The sequence below is a fragment of the Balaenoptera physalus genome (genome assembly GCF_965194825.1).
Source record: "Balaenoptera physalus genome assembly, chromosome: 13".
Taxonomy (NCBI): Eukaryota; Metazoa; Chordata; class Mammalia; order Artiodactyla; family Balaenopteridae; genus Balaenoptera; species Balaenoptera physalus.
Genome location: NC_138892.1, coordinates 58,510,229 through 58,530,338, shown reverse-complemented (window position 1 = coordinate 58,530,338; position 20,110 = coordinate 58,510,229). Strand labels below are relative to the sequence as shown.

Here is a 20,110-nt window from a genome sequence, read left to right as displayed (position 1 = left end):
TGTGGCTCGCGGGCTCTAGAACGCAGGCTCAGTAGTTGTGGCGCACGGACTTAGTTGCTCCGAGGCATGTGGGATCTTCCCGGACCAGGGCTTGAACCCGTGTCCCCTGTACTGGCAGGCGGATTCTTAACCACTGCCCCACCAGGGAAGTCCTTTTCTTCTGATTCTTTTTAGGCAATTCAGTAGAATTGCTCACATAGAAATACCTTCTGATTGCTTGGCTTCCCCATCTAGACCCTTGACAACTCCAACATGCCCAGAGGCCTCACAGGTTAGTGCCCTGAGGCTGAAGCTTCCTTAGCCTCACTGTGAATCACCTTTGAAGGTGACTAGGGTGTGGAGTGAGGGATGAGGGAGAGATCAGAGATGGGCTATAAGTATCAAGAGAAGGATGTGTATGCTACACATTACCTGATGATTTTACAAAGTGAAGGGGTTGGGGAGAGAGTGCGAGGAGAAATGATGTTTTGTTTTTCAGACTTAAAAAAAAAATAACTCCACATCAGAACAGCCATGTTAACATGTGAGGTCCCCCTTTCCACCCTGGTGAGCCCTCGTAGATGAGCAGGTGTTGTGCTCAAGAGGCCGCCATCTTGTCTGTTGTGTCAAGGAGATGGTTTAGCGAAAGGGACCTGGAAACTTTGAGTTTTGAAAATGAAATCATCCATCAGCAACAAAACATTTTTAATACTTTAGGTGTGTGTGTGTGCGTGCAGACACTTGTGAGAGAGGGAGAGAGGGAGAGGAGAGAGTTTTTAAGCAAGCCAGACTTCAATCTCTGATTTTGTTTTCTTCATAACTTTTTAGATTGGCTGCTAAATCTTGTTTTAAACTAAATATTAAACACATCTTCACATCTATACTGTGAAGACAATTATTCCCAATACCTGTTTACATTGATTATTTCTAAAAAACAAGGATGCTATGAGGAAATATCTAGGGCAGATATAAAGGAGACAGTCGAAGGTGGTCTAGGCCAGGAAACCTGTTTCCCTCTGTAATGCAGACTCCTTGCCTGGTTGTCTGTAAGCTTAACAATAGGCAGACCCGCGATGTTCTCTTGGAGACCTGTGAGGTGAGCTGGGCCTGAAGGTCTGACCCAAAAGATGAGACTCCTGGAAGGGAGAGGGATGAATGGTAGTCCCCAGGGTACAACCAAGTGAATGGGGTTGATTGCTGATGATAAGAAGAAAACAAAGAGGATGTGCGTGAGCAGAAGTATTTAATAAGCCTTGGACACAGCTTAACTGAAATTCATAGACATTTAGTAATAAGTTGTCTACATGATTTAAAAATTTTTGCATATCTGTTTTTTTGCTGTTTATTATTAGGGAAGAATTACTGCTTATTAGTCTTCAACAATTTAGAGGGACTTATTTTATTAGATCCTTTCCAGACAGTAAATGTCGCACTTTATTTTTTTTAAAGAGGAGAAAAGGTGGAGAGTTGGGGGTCTAGCCTGGTCTGAGGAGCAAGAGGAGTGCGGTGCTGTTGGGGCCTACGTGCATTGAATCTTTTGTGGGGGGGGGACTTAGGTGGTACTTTGCTAATTAGTAACTAAAAGAAGACTGTGGAAGCTGTTGAGGACAAACATTGCCTCATACGCTTTTTGCTGAAGGATACCTTGCATAGGAACTGGTCACCAACCCCACTTTCTCTGTGATTGGAATGGAACAAGTAGCACAAATGTGGGTGGAAAGGTGTGGTAGATAGAATAATGGCCCCCTAATTCCTGGTGTCTGTGAATATGCTAAATTATATGGTAAAAGAGACTTTGCAGAGGGAATTAAGGTTATGAACCTTAAAATAGGAAGATTATCCTGGATTATCCAGATGGGCCTAATGTAATCACATCGTAATCACACGAGCCTTTAGAAGGGGAAGAGAAAGGCAGGAAAATGAGTCAGAGGTATGAGACTGAAGAAGAGGCAGGAGAGACTTGAAGCTTGGAAAGGACTCAAACCCTGGCTTTGAAGATGGAGGAAGGGGGCCACATCCAAGAGGGCAGCCTCTAGAGCAGCAAGGTGACAGCCAGCAAGGAAGTGGGGACCTCAGTCCTACAACCACAAGGAACTGAATTCTGCCAACAACCTGAATGATCAAGCAAACAGATTCTCTCCTAGAGCTTCCAGAAAAGAATGCAGCCCTGCCAACACCTTGATTTTAACCTGGAGAGACCATGTCAGACTTCTGGTCTACAGAACTGTAGGATAATAAATTAGTTTTAAGTTTCTAAATTTATGGTCATTTGTTACTGAAGCAATAGAAAACTAATACAGCAGACCAGGCACTTAGTTTCTTTCATATATGTGTATATATATGTGTATATATGTATATATATATATATATTTTTTTTTGGCCACACCGCACGGCACGTGGAGTCTTAGTTCCCTGACCAGAGATTGAACCCACACCCCCTGCAGTGGAAGCGTGGAGTCTTAACCACTGGACCACCAGGGAAATCCCACTACTTAATTTCTTATGTCAGTAGTCCTTCACTTTTTGAGAGTCATAGACACCTTTGAGAATGTGATGAAAGCTACGGGTCTTCTATCTAGAAGAATTCATATACACACAGAACTGAATATAATTTCAAGAGGTTCATGAACCCACCAAAGCACCTCTCATGGATCAGGTTAAAAACCTTTGCAGATGGTAGTGTTTAGTGGAGACAAGCATGGTACAAGTGGCTGCCTTGTTATCTCCCACCGAAGGCTGTCGCAGTACCCAGGAGAGCACTTAGCTGGGTTACATTGAACTAATTCAGTTTCAGTGAAATGAATTGCATAGATATTGAAGCTAAAAGGCCACCATCTCAGCCTGCTCTTTTACTGATGAGCTCCTTGGAATGAGGGCACAGTGTTGAGTGTGACAGTCAGTCTTCATCAGATAGCCACTGATATCTAGTGATTTGAGGATCATCCAAAGGTTTAGAGAATAATGAAGCATTGAAATCAAAATTTTGAGGTATAAACATTATTTAATAACTCATATATACACATATATGAAAAGAGCTTCAACAGCCAAAGTACTTATATGTAGAGGAATGATTGTCACTTGCTGCTCCTTTGGATCATATACATAGTGATACCACTGGCAAGAATGTATGAAGGAAGGAAAAAAATGAAAATCTAAAGGTTATTTTTTTCAGCAGATTTTAATTTAATCTGGTTCCCCTAAAGAAATTTTATGTGACCTTCTTTGCACATAATAGGCCTTTAGTATACATCTGTTTAATTTTTGCCATTAAAACTAGAATTTTAATATTGGGACAGACCTTTAAAATAATTCCTTTTTAAAGTGAGGAAGCACAGGATAGAAGGTGGAAAGAAGAGGAAGTATGAAGGTACCTTTCCGGCCTTCCTTCCGTGGGCTTTTTATGTAGGAAGCTGAAGTTCCTTCTCTCCTCCTTCCATTACCACAACCACTACCAGTTATTATTTATTGAGCTACCAATGTGTCAGATATCAAAAGCATCATTATTAATCCTACAACAATTCTACACAGTAGATCTTATTATCCCCACGTATAGATGACAAAAGTGAGAGCTGGTGGGACTATTATGATGTTTCCAAGTTCATAAAGCTCATTAATGCCGAGCCAAGAGTCAAACCTACCATTTTTTAGTCCAGAGCCTGTGCTGTTTCCAATATGCCATGCAGCCTCTGTCACGCTGGGAAGGAGACGACCACAGTGGGCTTGGTGAAGTACCAGTGGATGATTGGTGAAGCGGCCAAGGGAAGCAGGGATGAAGGATGAGAGAGAAAGAGCAAAGGAAAGACAGAAGAGATGTGGCATATGCAGAGAAAGGTGGCTGGATGAAGGGTGGGAGTTAGCAGAGTGGTTTCTTCCACCAGCCATGGTCGATGACTTGGAGGCCCTTCCTTGACAGCCGGCCAGGCAAGTGGGCTTTGAGGAGGTGTAAGGGGAAGACATTGATGAGTTGCTTGACTCCTTCAAAAAGGAGCTGTGCCTTGTGACTGGTTCCAAAATCTTTGTCCATTGACAGATGTGCTTTTTCCTGCCTGGGATTCTGAGAATGGTAAGAACACAATGAGGGTTAAAGGCATGTACTTTCTTTTCATTCTATTCACTCAACATCCTTGAGCTTCTTGGGATTTGCAGTGTGCTTTTAGTCAAACCCAGGATACATCTGCGGTATGCTGTCTTCTCCTTGCATGTATCTCTTGGTGACATTTAGTTTCACACCCATAGGTTTAGCATTTCCTTGTTTCTTTGTGCCAAAGTTTCCAAAAGTGGAAGATTATTTTCTTACAGGATGAAAATATGTAAATGAAACTAAGATACACGTTGCAGGGAAGATAAACAATAACACCTAGTCTTTGAGACAGTGATAATGACAGGGATGGGTGGGTGTAAATTTGAGTGGTTATCCTCAGGTCATATTTCTGAGGTAGCCTGCTGCAGGGTGATAGCCAGGCTGACTACAAGTTTTGGACATGCACCATGCCTTTTTCCAGGTTTTCAACCACATTGTTCCAGAGCATAGCTGCCAAAAAAAAAAAAAAAAAAAGGAAATCCAATAGAAAATTCACTTGTTTTCAAATCCACATAATGAAAACCATGAATGCGAGGGGTGCTTATAGCTCTATGGACTTCCACCTAAAATTCTTTTGGGAAAAGTATCAATTTTAGGATATAAAAATAGACATGAATGATGGTTATAGTGGTTGTATTTTTTTTTTTTTTGCAAACACCCTGGTTGTTGTATTTTTAAATTTTTAATTCCTTAATTTAAAATCATCACTAATTATTATTATTATTTTAAAATTTATTTATTTATTTTTGGCTGTGTTGGGTCTTCGTTGCTGTGCGAGGGCTTTCTCTAGCTGCGGCAAGCGGGGGCCACTCTTCATCGCGGTGCGCGGGCCTCTCACTATCGCGGCCTCTCTTGTTGCGGAGCACAGGCTCCAGACGCGCAGGCTTAGTAGTCGTGGCTCACGGGCCTAGTTGCTCCGCGGCATGTGGGATCTTCCCAGACCAGGGCTCGAACCCGTGTCCGCTGCATTGGCAGGCAGATTCTCAACCACTGCGCCACCAGGGAAGCCCTAATTCTTTTTTTTTTTTTCTTTTTTTAAAAAAATTACTTATTTATTTATTTATGGCTGCGTTGGGTCTTCGTTTCTGTGCGAGGGCTTTCTCTAGTTGCGGCAAGCGGGGGCCACTCTTCATCGCTGTGCGCGGGCCTCTCACTATCGCGGCCTCTCTTGTTGCGGAGCACAGGCTCCAGACGCGCAGGCTCAGTAGTTGTGGCTCACGGGCCTAGTTGCTCCGCGGCATGTGGGATCTTCCCAGACCAGGGCTCGAACCCGTGTCCGCTGCATTGGCAGGCAGATTCTCAACCACTGCGCCACCAGGGAAGCCCCCCTAATTATTTTTATTTTTATTTTTAATTTTTCTTCCAGTTTTATTGAGATATAATTGACATACAGCACTGTATATGTTTAAGGTAGAATGATTTGACTTATGTATATCATGAAATGATCACAGTATGTTTAGTGAACATCCATCATCTTATATAGGTACAAAATTAGACATAGAAAAAAGAAAAAAAATTTGTTTTTTGTTAGGATAACTCAGGATTTACTCTCTTAACAATTTTCATATATAACATAGAGCAGTGCTAATTGTATTTATCATGGTGTACATTACATCCCTAGTTCTCCCAGTATAACTGGGACATCCCTAGTTCTCCCAGTATAACTGGGAGTTTGTACCTTTTGACTGCTTTCATCCAATTCCCCCTCCCTTCTAACCCACCTCTGGTAACTACAAATCTGATCTCTTTTTCTATAAGTTTGTATGTTTGTTTGCTTTTGAAGTATAATTGACCTACAACACTATGTTATTCCCTGTTACACAACATAGTGATTTTTTTCTCTACATTTCAAAATGATCACCATAATAAGTCTAGTTATGATTTGTCACCATACAAAGATAATCCTTAGTTATTGACTATATTCCCCACACTGTACATTTCATACTCATGACTCATTTATTTTGCAACTGTAAGTTTGTACCTCTTAATCTCCCTCATCTATTTCTTTCTTCCCTCCACCCCCTTCTCCTCGGGTAACCACCTGTTTGTTCTCTGCATCTATGACTCTGTTTCTGTTTTGTTATGTGTGTTCATTTGTTTTGTTTTTTAGATTCCGCATATAAGTGAACTCATACAGTATTTGTCTTGAAGAGGGAATTTGGCAATATCTAAGAAAACTACATATGAATTTACCCTTTGACCCAATTCTGTAGGAATTTATCCTGAAGAACCATCTCCGACAATACAAAACTACATATGCATAAGATTATATGTCACAGTGTACTTGTAATTGCAAAATGTTGGAGCTAACCTCAATATGTATACATAGGAGACAGACTGAATACACATACTAGAGCACTGTACCCATAATAGACTACCAGGCAGCTTTTATGGAGTGATTTTCAGGATTTACTGTTCAGTGAAAAAAGCAAAGAACAAAAAAGAATAAATAGTATGCTACATTTGGGGTAAGAAATAAGGGGAAATAGGGCTTCCCTGGTGGCGCAGTGGTTAAGAATCCACCTGCCAGTGCAGGGGACACAAGTTCGAGCCCTGGTCTGGGAAGATCCCACATGCCGCAGAGCAACTAAGCCCGTGCACCACAACTACTGAGCCTGTGTGCCACAGCTCCTCAAGCCCGGGTGCCTAGAGCCCTTGCTCTGCAACAAGAGAAGCCACCACAATAAGAAGCCCACGCACCGCAACGAAGAGTAGCACCCGCTCCCCGCCACTAGAGAAAGCTTGCGCACAGCAACAAAGACCCAACGCAGCCAAAAATAAATAAATAAAATAAATAAATTCAAAAAAATTAAAACCTTTAAAAAAAAAAGAAATAAGGGGAAATAATATACCTGTATCTGCTCATTTTTTACAAAACGATACATTGAAATAATAAACCAGAAACTAATGAAATTTACCTATAGAGGGAGGGTGGGAACAGAGTGGAAGGAATGCAAGAGATAATGACACTTCTCTGGATAAGCATTTGTGTATAGTTTTGACTTTAGAACCATGATTTTTTGGGTCTCCTTCTTTAGTTTATTATAAGGGTAGCCAGACAGGTAAAATGTGGTATAATGTATCTATTATGCTGTTTAGGCTAAAGGTGACAAAGTCTACATCTTTCTTTAAGGAAGTGGGATATTTTCCAAGGTACTCACTTTTCCAAATTTAAGTAGAAATGTGTGGACCTTAGCTCCATTCTTGGCATTAATGTAATTGAGTGACACCTTGTACTTTTCTGTGTCCAACTTGTCAGCCTAGGGATTGGCTACTCTTGAGTCAGAAATGTGCTTTATTAGTTGTGATGCTCTTGGCCAAAAGTAATAGAAAATCCAATTCAAATTTGTTTAAACATTTACTATCTTATATAACAATCTGGAGAAAGGGCATGTCCTCAGTGACCTCATCAAGGACCTTCATTCCTTCCATCTTTCTGTTTTTTTTGTCATCCTCAGCATGTTACCTTTTCCTCTGAAGTTGGCTTCTTTCATGATTCCAAGTTGTCTGCCACAGCTTCAGGGGTTGACAACACCAGGAAACAGGAAATGAACTGTGCCTATCATGTGTTCCTTTTAAAGAGCAACTTTCCTAGAAGGCCTCCAGCAGATTTCCCCTTGGCATCTCACTGGCAGAGTTGGCAAGGGAAATAGCAATTATCATGAATGACTTAGAATAATCAAGATTAATCCTCTTAGGCTGAGGAGGAAGTGTCGTAATGCATTTGGACACCAATATCTAACAAATAAAACAAATACCTAAAACAAATAAAATTTTCCACAAGAATGGAAGAAGGGAGAAGGGGGACTGATATTGGATATAGTGCCACATCCCCTCGCCCAATGAGTGATGGTGATGGTAGGTAGCTATATGGTGTGGTAAATGGTCCTTTAGGGAAAAAAATCTGTGCACAAAGCAAGTTCCCTTAGAAGAAGATGTGAGTTGGCAGGCAATTATCAGCATCTCTCATATATTATTATTATTATTATTATTATTTTGGCCGTACCACGCGGTATGTGGGATCTTAGCTCCCCGACCAGGGATCCAACCCATGCCCCCTGCAGTGGAAGTGTGGAGTCTTAACTGCTGGACTACCAGGGAAGTCCTTCTCATATATTAACATTTGTTGTATCAATTAACTAGTGATGAATGTGATTATCTGATGGGAACATTATTTTTAAAATTTATTCCAAAATAACAACTTTTTGTTAACTTATATAAATATATAATCCTTGTAAAAAAAGTTAAACCATAAACTAAGAAAATAATTGCAGTTGTAAAGAGGAAGGAGGAGTATGTCTATTTTCTACAATGGAGTGATCTTCAGGTCTACTGGTAAGTTAAACAGCAAGGAGGAATTTGAAATTAAGAAAAAAAATTCTGTTAAATTACATGAATCTTTGTAAAGGACAGTAATGAAGGCTGGAGGCCTAAGTAAGGAATGATGAAACACTGATATTAGACAGTTATAACATTGTATGAAAACAGTTATAAATGCATCAATACCTCTTTTTTAAAAAAAATAAATTTATTTATTTATTTTTGGCTGTGTTGGGTCTTCGTTGCTGCACACGGGCTTTCTCTAGTTGCGGCCCGCGGGGGCTACTCTTCGTTGTGGTCCGTGGGCTTCTCATTGCTGTGGCTTCTCTTGTTGCGGAGCACGGACTCTAGGCGCATGGGCTTCAGTAGTTGTGGCACGCGGGCTCAGTAGTTGTGGCTCACGGGCTGTAGAGCGTAGGCTCAGTAGTTGTGGTGCACGGGCTTAGTTGCTCCGCGGCGTGTGGGATCTTCCTGGACCAGGGCTCGAACCCGTGTCCCCTGCATTGGCAGGCGGATTCTTAACCACTGCGCCACCAGGGAAGTCCTACATCATCATTTGAAATGGTTCAAAGCATCCCACTAACTGTGTATCAGGGTAGTCAGTCAGACTGCAACTCTACATTCCCTTCCTAGAACACCTGCGGATGCTCTTACTTAAACTAGTATGAGTGAACTTCTCTTATCTGCAACCATATTATCCAAGTCTAAGAAGTATGGGTGTAATATATTTAACCTATCTTTTTTGGTGGACAAACTGAAATGAACTCCACCCAGCTTAACATATGTATGCAGTTTTGATTATTTCCTTTTGAGAACATCCTGGAAGTATAGTTGCTTAGTTAAAGTATATATTTTAAGTATTTTGATACATATTTCTAAAATGCCTGGGGAAGGGGGACATGTACCAATTTCTATCCCCACCTGCAATGCTTGTTTCACTGAACACTTGCCCAACGCGTATACTAATTTCTTTTTAATCTTTGCCAATTTAATAGGCATTTGATATGCCATTTATATTTTTAGCTAATGTGGCTGAACATACCTATTGGCCATTTTTATATATATCTTTTGACATATTTTTATTACTCTTTTGCCGATTTTCAATAGTTTTAAAATTACTAACATCTGTACCCACATTGACATCCTCTTTCCTAGTTCTGCCTCCTATCTAAGCTAATTTATGTACCTGATCTATGGATCTCATCTCCTATTTCTTTATGGAATCATTCAATCAGTTATTCTCTTTCTTGGCAGTATCTTTAACTACCAGTTTTTTTCCTCTTATACTAACAAACATCACTAAGTCTGTTCTCCTTACTGAGAAACTCTAACATTTTTCTTTCACTTGCCATTCTCCTCTGGCTACTGACCTTTCTCTTTTCCTTTACAGCCAAACTTCTTGAAAGAATTGTCTTCACATGCTGCATCCACTTCATCCCTGTTTCTTCAACTCACTACAGACGATTTACATTAAGGTCTTCAATGCCATCTTTGTTGCTAAGATTTTAGTAACAGAATTATATCATATACATGTGAAAAAGCAGGACATAAAATGGTTTTCCCCAAATATACTCAACTGCAAAAAATATTTATGCAGAGAAAATAACTTATATGTAATACATGAAAATTTTAAGTTACTTCTGGATGACTGGTGAGTTTTATTTTCTTCTTTTAAAAAATATCCTCAGGGGCTTCCCTGGTGGCACAGTGGTTAAGAATCCGCCTGACAATGCAGGGGACACGGGTTCGAGCCCTGGTCCGGGAAGATCCCACATGCCACGGAGCAACTAAGCCTGTGTGCCACAACTACTGAGCCTGTGCTCTAGAGCCCGCGAGCCACAACTACTGAGCCCGTGAGCCACAACTACTGAAGCCTGCGCACCTAGAGCCCGTGCTCCACAACAAGAGAAGCCACCACAATGAGAAGTCCGCTCACCGCAATGAGTAGCCCCCACTCGCCACAACTAGAGAAAGCCTGTGCGCAGCAACAAAGACCCAACAAAGCCAAAAAAAAAAAAAAAAAAATATATATATATATATATATATATATATATATATATATATATATATATCCTCAGGACTTCCCTGGTGGTCCAGCGGTTAAGACTGCGCTCCCAATGCAGGGGGCCCGGGTTTGATCCCTGGTCAGGGAACTAGATCCCGCATGCCGCAACTCAAGATCCCGCATGGGGCAACGAAGATGCCATGTGCTGCAACTAAGACCCCGCACAGCCAAAAAAAAAAAAAAAGGCCTCAATTTAATTAATTAATTAGTTTATTTATTTATTTCAGTGGTTACCCTTGTTTATTTCATTTTAGTTCACATTCCTTTAGACTAGTTAACAAAGGTAGTTTACGTTTATCCAACAAATATCTGTTGAGAACCAAATGAGCCAGAGCATCAATGCAATTGAGATAAATATAAAATATGCCCTGCCCACAAGGAGGTCTCCAAAGTTGGAAGAACAGATGTCACTAAGTGAATCATAATTACTATGATAAATATGCAAAAGTTCATAAAGAAGAGCATATTCTATCCTGAATGGGAGGTGGACAAAAGTCCCAGGGAAGGACTGTAAAGGACATAATACCTAAATGAGGATTTGAACAAAGAAAATTAAGGCGAGGAAGAGCATTTTTACCATTTGCAAGAGGAGAAGACTTGAAAAAGCATAGTACTGCAGAAATTAAAAGTTAGCTGGAACGTAAATTGGGGAGTTTAGCATGGAGAGGGAGGAGGGTGGTAATTAATGTCCCTTTGTGGCCAGAATTACACTGTGATCACTGTTACAAGTGATTAATCCCACACTATTTTCTGTTCTTTACATGGAAAAAAAATATTCACATTGTTTATTTTCCTAACGGAATTCAAAAATTCCTTTTGGGGAAAGTAACATTTTTCTTCATCTAAAATCCTTATGCCCTTACCATATCTCAAGGGGCAGTCTACAATTTTAGTGTGAATTTTAAGTTCTCAATTTGTGGCCCCATAAAATGTCCTCAAACAAGAATTTACGTTGATATTAGAACACATTACAGTGTTAATTAGAAATTCTCAACTTACATTTTCTGAGAGGAGGCAGAAAAGTAAAGAAATGACAGTCAGGAGCCTCTGGGCTACTTCATTTGGCCGAAAAGGCTGAAAGAAGAAGGGGGCGTGACCCAGAGCCCCAGATCAGGCGCTCCCGCCTGGGGCACGACTAGATAACCTGACAGGACAACTGTCTCCTGAAAGGGCTCTTCTTCCCTCTTCGCTCATCCCAAATGGCCTCTGAGCGTCTCAGACTGTCCAGCTAACGGCGCCAAACCACGGATAACCGCCAAGCGCCTCCGGTTGCCCCGGTAACAGCCAGCCACACCAACGCGGCTCCCTTAAATCTTCCCAGAATGCTGCGTGCCTGCTCCCATTCACTTCCGGGTTCGGAGGGCTGACTCCTGCTGCAAGTAGGTGTGTATGTTGGTGGGTTGCGTTTCCCAGCGGTGTGGGATTACTGGGCCAAGTGTGGCGTATTCCCGCGGAGAGTGGTGGAAACTGTTTTGTTCTTTCCCTGTATTCAAAATGACTGGATCAGTAAGGAAAGGCTATACTCTCCCCCAAGTTTTGGTGGCCCTGGAGAAGTGGATTTATTAGTTGCGGAAAAGCAAAGCTAAAAAGCACTTAAAGTTATATGCAACTTCATTTGTTGCTGTGATTTATTTAAGCAGCTTCAAACAACTTACTATAAAACAACTATTTTTGCTTTAGAGAATGAAGGCAAGCACACACAGGTGCAAACAAAACAAAACTCCCAAATTTCATCTGTTGCTCGTGTGCCTGATGCGCAGTGAGCCCAAACCAAAACGTGGGAGTTTGGAGCAGAGAAAGGTATATTGAAGGCCCAGCAAGGAGAAGGGACGGAGCTCCTGCTCAAAATACCCTGAACTCCCGGAAGGGTTTCAGCAAAGCATTTTTAAAAGCCAGGTGAGGGAGGCTGGTTGCAGGGTATGTGATTAGGTCTTGCACAATTCTCTGGTTGGTGTTGAGATAATAGGGCGGTTAACATTATCAATCCTTAGGGGCCTATAGGGTCAGGGGGCTCATGCTCATCAAGTAGTTAATTTCTTCCATTTGGTGGTGGTTTTAGCATGTGTAACTCAGGAAGTGTGCATCAGATACTATTATCTAGGTATTTCAGAGGAGCTACAGCGAGGATATGAGGGAGGGGGTCCGTACTGGGAAGGCCCCATAACGTCCTGCTCGGTTACACATCCAGACCCTCTCTGTGCATATAATAAATTTCAAGCTGTAATTACGTTGTACATGCTATTTTGTAACCTAAAAAGCTTTTATGAACATATTTCATTTAAAAAACAAGGTTGTTATGTTTTCCATTGCACTTTTTGTTAAAACAGTTTCTATCCTTTTTGTTAATTAGTACTGCAATGGAGAAATGAAAATCCTTATAGCTAAATCTTTGCCCATGTTCTCATTTCTTTGTGGTGATTATTTTTCTTTTTTTACCTTAGTAATTTGTATTTGCATTTCCCTATCTCTCCCCTAATGCCGTCCCATTCCACTCCTATGTCTTTATAGTATAAATGGATGAAGTTAACACATATGCCATCCAAAGGCTACTCAATTTTTTTAAAGTATACCTTTCTGATTATAAAGGTAATACATGCTTATTGTAGAACATTAGGAAAATTTGGAAAAATGTAATAAAAATATTCTGATACCTAGGCAACTACTGATCATATTTTGGTGTACAATTTTCTAGTTTTCTCTCTGTTGCCTTCAGCAATGAACATTGAAAAAATGTTTGCTAATTTGGTGCAGGGAAATGACAGCTTTTAATTTGCATTTTTTTGCTTATTCATATAGCTGAATAGTATTTCAAATGTTTACAGTCTGTGGTCCATTTCAGGCCCCATCTTTTCTATCTAGCCTTCCCTGAGAATTCCAGACTAATTACACTAACTTGAAATGGTCTAGTTTTCCATATGTGTATATTTTAGTCCCCTAACTAGATTAAGAGCTAGTTTTGTGGTCCTGGATTATTCAGTTTTGCTGAGCCCACTTTCTTTATCTGAAAATATAGTGATAACAATATTTATTTTGAAGGCTTGTGGTAGGGATTAGAAATAATGTATTGCAGGTGAGCTCAATAAAAAGTAGCGCTTTTTTGTTACAGCTTTAGTAGTCTATGTACATAGAAGGTGTTCATAATATTATATTTCAAATGAGTGAATAATCCTAGCATCTCACTCAATTTAGATATGTATTGAGCACCTATGACACACAGGTACTGTTCATAATCCTCAACGTCTCTTGAACCTTTATGATTTAGATACATTTCTTACATAAATCATATGCTCCTCTCAACCTTAGAAATTCTCTTATTATCCTGTTTCTGCTGCCATGCCTGGCCCATCATAGCAGGTACTGAATAAATGTGTGAGCTGAACTGAGTAAATTTAGTGGGAAAAGAGAAACACAAATTATTTAAAACCTGTCAGGCAGTGATGAAGCCATAATAGGTACGAAGTACTTTGTACATTGGGAGATCAGGAGAGATTAATTTTGATTAAGGTATCTGGGAAGGCCCTGTGGATTAGGTAGATTTGATCAGGACCTGGATCATAAGGACTGAGGATGGGGGCTTAAAGATGGAAGTATGAGTTAAGGCTTGGAGTTAAAGTAAAAAGGTTGTGTTTTGTTATGTTGATGAAAAAATTAATCAATAGTCGATCTAAGAAAGAAATGGAAAAGTTTATTTGACCGAACCTGAGGATTATAACCTGGGAGACAGTCTTTCAGAAAGCTCTGAGCACTGTTCCACCCACTAGAAGTCACAGCAGTTAAAGAAATTTTTGAGACAAAGTGTTATACGTCAAATGAATTATTGACAGAAGGAAGGTTATCTCCCAAGGAATTATGGAGTAGTGGGTCATCCTGACCCTATACAAGATTAAGAAGGAATATCTTCTAAGAAGGTCTGGTTAATGCAGATGCACAGTAGTACACTCTAAGGGGGAGGGAGGAGGCCCAAACTGCCAGAGAAAAATTTTGTTTAAATTTTTCTTGTCTTGCCATAAAATATGAATTTTATTTCATCAATTATCAGAGAGTTATTTGCGGTGGCGAAAGAGTAGGGTGGGCGAATGGGCCTAGAAGAGGCAGAAAAAAAGTAGTTGGGTCTTGTATTTTGAGGGTTTTGACCAGTCATAATTGCAGCTTTCAAACGTTTCTGAAAAACAGTGCTTTTAATATGGCTTGGGGCGTCAAGAGAGAGGTGGACCAGAGGCTGCAATTAGCCTGCTGGTGGACAAAGCAGGGAGTGCGAAGATGGCAGAAACCTTCAGAGGGAGAAGGGTACTTAGTGGCCAGTACTGGTCAGGAGGTAAGGAAGGAGTGTGCACGAGTAAGCAGGGCTGCGGAACAAGGCTTATGGGGACGGCACAAGCACGCTGAGCGGCAAAGGCCGAGCCCACATCAGGCGGGTTGTAGTCTGCGAAGGTACTCGCCAACCCCAGCTCAGCCAGCAGGCGCTTGGCCCCGCCCCTTGCCCGCCTAACAGCCGTCGCCCCGCCCCGTTACCGTCTTCCCGCCCCGCGCCTGTGGCCCAGCACTCCTTTGGTCTCCGGGCTTGTGGACCCCTGCGGCCGTCGCCCGGCTGGCGCCAGGTCGGCTCGGCGGAGGGAGGGCCTGGGCGGTGGGTAGGCGGGAGGGAGGTTCCCTTTCCCTGTCTCCCCACCCCGGGCCGCCTGAGGCGGGAGGAAGCAGCGGCAAAGTCCGTGGGCGGCATGGCAGGCGCTCCGGGTGAACGCGGCCCGGGCCCCGCTGCGGGGGAGCAGCTGCAGCAGCAACACGTCGGGTGCCAAGTCTTCCCGGAGCGGCTGGCTCAGGGGAAGCCACAGCAAGGGTTCCTCTCCAGCTTCTTCACCAACAACCAGAAGTGCCAGCTTATGCTCTTGCAGACATTGGAGACAAGTAGGAGCCGTGAGCCTGGGGGCTGGGCGTCTGCGGAGGTTGCGGTGGGGGGTGTCTGAGACCCGGCGGGCAGGGAGGGGCCTTGGTGCCGCTCCGCTAGGGGTCTCTGGGTTCAGCCCAGGTGTGTCGGGGGCGGGGTTCAGGCACCAGGTGCAGAGTTAAGGCAGATTCTTGTGGGGGCGGGTGTGGGGGTCTGAGCCTCAATTTCCATCAGAGGAAGCTCTGAGGCCCCTTTCAGCACTCCTTTTGCTTGCGGCATGAATGAGGAGTTGGGTTAGGAGTTTGCCCTTTCCGTCACGCGCACTGGTCTGACAGATCCTTTGATATTTTAGGTAAATTATGCAGTAATATGAGGAATTGAGAGTCCAGGTGAAGCAGAGTTTTAAAGAGCCATGTTAATTAAGGCATACCTGCTGAAACTGCACAACTCAGATGGGATTTGAACCCCGCCAAACCTCAGCTTGGGACTTGAACCCGCAGGCTGGGACTCGAACCCACTGTCTTTTAATTGAAATTGCACTCCTGGTCTCAGGACTTAATGAAGCTCAGGTTCTTTATGTCTCACTGCAGAAGGAATTCGGCGAGAGGCAAAGTGATAGGTAAGAAGTAGATTTATTGAGAGAGGTACACACTCCATAGACAGAGTGTGGGCCATCTCAGAGGGGGAGAGGCCCTGGGAGATACACATTCCATAGACAGAGTGCAGTCTGTCTCAGAAGGTGAGAGCGGCCAGGAAATATGAGGTGGTTAGTTTTTATGGGCTGGGTAATTTCATAGGCTAATGAGTGGGAGGATTATTCCAACTATTTTGGAGAAGGGGTGGGGATTTCCAGGATTTGGGCCACTGCCCACTTTTTGGCCTTTTATAGTTAGCCTTGGAACTGTCATGGTGCCCGTGGGTGTGTCATGTAGCATATGCTAATGTATTACAATGAACGTATAATGAGGTTCAAGATCTACTGGAAGTTGAAACTTCTGCCATCTTGGGCCTAATCGGTTCTAACCAGGTTTTAACCAGTTTATGTCGTGTCCACAACAACTATGTCATTCTGTAAGGGTTGTGCCCTGCCCTCTTCCCTCCTGTTAAAAACAAGTTGTGCAGTCCTACCCTTTGATGGAAAGAGTTCTTAACCTTCATACATGGGTGGACTTCAGAGTGTAGAAATTCCTGACATGGACTACGAAACCGTGTGTGTATGCCCCTAAGTGCGTTTTTCTGGGGAGAGAGTTCATAGCTCCATTATATTCTCAGAGAGGCCCACGATCCCAAAAAGGTTAAGAACCACTGTTGTGGGTTAAATAGGGACACCATCTGCTGACCAATTTTTCTCTAATCCCAGGGACATTGCACTAGAGATTTCTTAACTTTTTTACATTGCCATCTAAAGTTTACTTTAGATACATTTAGAAAATCAAAGACTTAAACTTATTGTTCCAAAGTAAGGTTACTGTTTCACAGCTGGCCAGTCACAGTTCAAAAGTCAACCACCCAATTATTTTCCAGCCTTCTTGAGATTACCTGCATCTAGGGAATCAAGGGAGGAGGAGGGGGAGTAGAGGAAATGATGACATTGTATTTACTTTGCAAATATGTATTGAATGCCTCCTAGGTTCTGGTTTGGGCAAATACAGAGAGGAGTTGGGACCCTGCCTTTAAGATGTTTCAAAGTGGAATGCAGTGGAAAGAACATAGGCTGCAGAATTAGACATGGGTTCAAATTTTGGAAGAGTGATTTAACTCTCTGATCCTCTCTATCTGAGAAAAAAAAAAAGGGAGTGGGGGAGGGATAAAAATACCCCTTTTAGGGTTGTTGTGAGGAATAGATTTTATGAGTGTAAAGTGCCAGCATATCAGGCGCTGAATAAAGAAAAGGTAGCTGTTCTTACAGTGGCAGAGCCAAAAAGTGGAGGAAGAGTTTGATATAGGTAGGATATGAGGAGGGCGAGGTGCTGAACTTGAGACCCAGTAGGAATTAACCCACCTCAACCTTCCAAGGGGAAGGCTCCTGGGAGAACCTGTTGGTGGTATTAAAGCATCAACTTGAAGCTTTAAAATCCTATCCCTGGGGCGAGTGTGATGGGAGAAATCAGGCCTCAAGGGCGACCTTTCTTTTCTTTTTCTCCAAAGCAAATCCATTCTAAATACTGCAGGTCCTTTTTGAAGTACCAAACCAATGTGCTCCCAGAAATTTTTTTTTTTAAAGAGGACTGTAGGCTTTTGAATCCATTTCAACTTTGTAAAACTCTTAGTTGCTTGAATAATAATGCACTTAGTATGGTGCCTGATACCTGATATACACTAAATAATACTTAATAATAATTGTTTTATTGTTAACACTCTTAAGAGGGGTCAGATGAGTAAAGCAGTAACCTATACCTAACTTTCTCATCCCACACTACTTTTACTGGTGCCTGATACCTGATATACACTAAATAATATTTAATAATAATTGTTTTATTGTTAACACCCTTAAGAGGGGTCAGATTAGTTAGTAAAGCAGTAACCTATACCTAACTTTCTCATCCCACACTACTTTTACTCACCTGTTTTTGCTTTCAGCACTTAAAAACCATGATTTCTTTCTCTCTCTTTTTTTTTTTTTTGCTTATGTCACATAATTTGCTGTGCATTTATACTCTCAGACAGGACATCTATGCGAAAAGTTGATATTAGAGGCACTTGGGTTCATAATACTTTGCTGTAATTTTAGCAGGCTTATAGATTATTTTTTTTTTTTATAAATAACAACTTTTATTTGTATTTTTCTCTTCTTGCTTTTTTTTTAAACATCTTTATTGGATTTTAATTGCTTTACAGTGTTGTGTTAGTTTCTGCTGTATAACAAAGTGAATCAGCTATATGCATATGTATATCCCCATATCCCCTCCGTCTTGTGTCTCCCTCCCACCCTCCTTATCCCACCCCTCTAGGTGGTCGCAAAGCACTGAGCTGATCTCCCTGTGCTGTGCAGCTGCTTCCCACTAGCTATCTATTTTATGTTTGGTAGTGTATATATGTCAATGCTACTCTCTCACTATATCCCAGCTTACCCTTCCCCCTCCCCATGTCCTCAAGTCCATTCTCTACGTCTGTGTCTTTATTCCTGTCCTGCTCCTAGGTTCCACTTTTTTTTTTTAGATTCCATATATATGTGTCAGCATATGGTATTTGTTTTTCTCCTTCTGACTTACTTCACTCAGTATGACAGACTCTAGGTCCATCCACCTCACTACAAATAACTCAGTTTCATTTCTTTTTATGGCTGAGTAATATTCCATTGTATATATGTGCCACATCTTCTTTATCCATTCATCTGTCGATGGCCACTTAGGTTGGTTCCATGTCCTGGCTATTGTAAATAGTGCTGCAATGAACATTGTGGTACATGACTCTTTTTGAAGTATGGTTTTCTCAGGGTATATGCCCAGGAGTGGGATTGCTGGGTCATATGGTAGTTATATTTTTGGTTTTTGAAGGAACCTCCATACTGTTCTCCATAGTGGCTGTATCAGTTTACATTCCCACCAGCAGTGCAAGAGGGTTCCCTTTTCTCCACACCCTCTCCAGCATTTATTGTTTGTAGATTTTTTGATGATGCCATTCTGACCAGTGTGAGGTGATACCTCATTGTAGTTTTGATTTGCATTTCTCTAATGATTAGTGATGTTGAGCATCCTTTCATGTGTTTGTTGGCAATCTGTATATCTTCTTTGGAGAAGAGTCTATTTAGGTCTTCTGCCCATTTATGTATTGGGTTTTTTGTTTTTTGATAATTGAGCTGCATGAGCTGCTTGTGTATTTTGGAGATTAATCCTTTGTCCATTGCTTCGTTTGCAAATATTTTCTCCCATTCTGAGGGTTGTCTTTTCGTCTTGTTTATGGTTTCCTTTGCTGTGCAAAAGCTTTTAAGTTTCATTAGGTCCCATTTGTTTATTTTTGTTTTTATTTCCATTTCTCTAGGAGGTGGGTCAAAAAGGATCTTGATGTGATTTATGTCATGGAGTGTTCTGCCTATGTTTTCCTCTAAGAGTTTTATAGTGTCTGGCCTTACATTTAGGTCTTTAATCCATTTTGAGTTTATTTTTGTGTATGGTGTTAGGAAGTGTTCTAATTTCATTCTTTTACATGTAGCTGTCCAGTTTTCCCAGCACCACTTATTGAAGAGGCTGTCTTTTCTCCATTGTATATTCTTGCCTCCTTTATCAAAGATAAGGTGACCATATGTGTGTGGTTTTATCTCTGAGCTTTCTATTCTGTTCCTTTGATCTATATTTCTGTTTTTGTGCCTGTACCATATTGCCTTGATTACTGTAGCTTTGTAGTATAGTCTGAAGTCAGGGAGCCTGATTCCTCCAGCTGTTTTTCTTTCTCAAGATTGCTTTGGCTATTCGAGGTCTTTTGTGTTTCCATACAAATTGTGCATTTTTTTTTGTTCTAGTTCTGTGAAAAATGCCATTGGTAGTTTGATAGGGATTGCATTGAATCTGTAGATTGCTTTGGGTAGTAGAGTCATTTTCACAATGTTGATTCTTCCAATCCAAGAACATAGTATATCTCTCCATCTGTTTGTATTATCTTTAATTTCTTTCATCAGTGTCTTATCGTTTTCTGCATACAGGTCTTTTGTCTCCTTAGGTAGGTTTTATTCCTAAGTATTTTATTCTTTTTGTTGCAGTGGTAAATGGGAGTGTTTCCTTAATTTCTTATTCAGATTTCTCATCATTAGTGTATAGGAATGCAAGAGATTTCTGTGCATTAA

At 41.4% G+C, this 20,110-nt stretch overlaps 1 protein-coding gene and 1 long non-coding RNA gene across 10 annotated transcripts in view; one reads left to right on the top strand and one right to left on the bottom strand.

Moving 5' to 3' along the window:
* ATP23 (ATP23 metallopeptidase and ATP synthase assembly factor homolog) overlaps positions 1-20,110 on the top strand; it is an 87,105-nt gene that overhangs the window by 51,873 nt on the left and 15,122 nt on the right. The window contains exon 1 of one of the 9 annotated variants that reach the window (XM_082422911.1): positions 11,782-11,828. The exons of 2 other annotated variants lie outside the window; for them this stretch is intronic. Coding sequence is in view for 4 of the 7 variants with exons in the window: in XM_082422907.1 (XP_082279033.1) it covers positions 15,164-15,359 (196 nt within the window). In the remaining 3 variants the exon portion in view is untranslated. 6 more of the 9 variants (XM_082422901.1, XM_082422907.1, XM_082422906.1 and 3 more) reach the window with 6 other exon arrangements.
* Positions 4,792-20,110, bottom strand: part of LOC309642032 — a 92,794-nt gene continuing 77,475 nt past the window's right edge. The window contains exon 2 of the long non-coding RNA XR_014252919.1: positions 4,792-4,929. This is a non-coding gene — a long non-coding RNA (uncharacterized lncRNA). The remainder of the gene's footprint in view (positions 4,930-20,110) is intronic.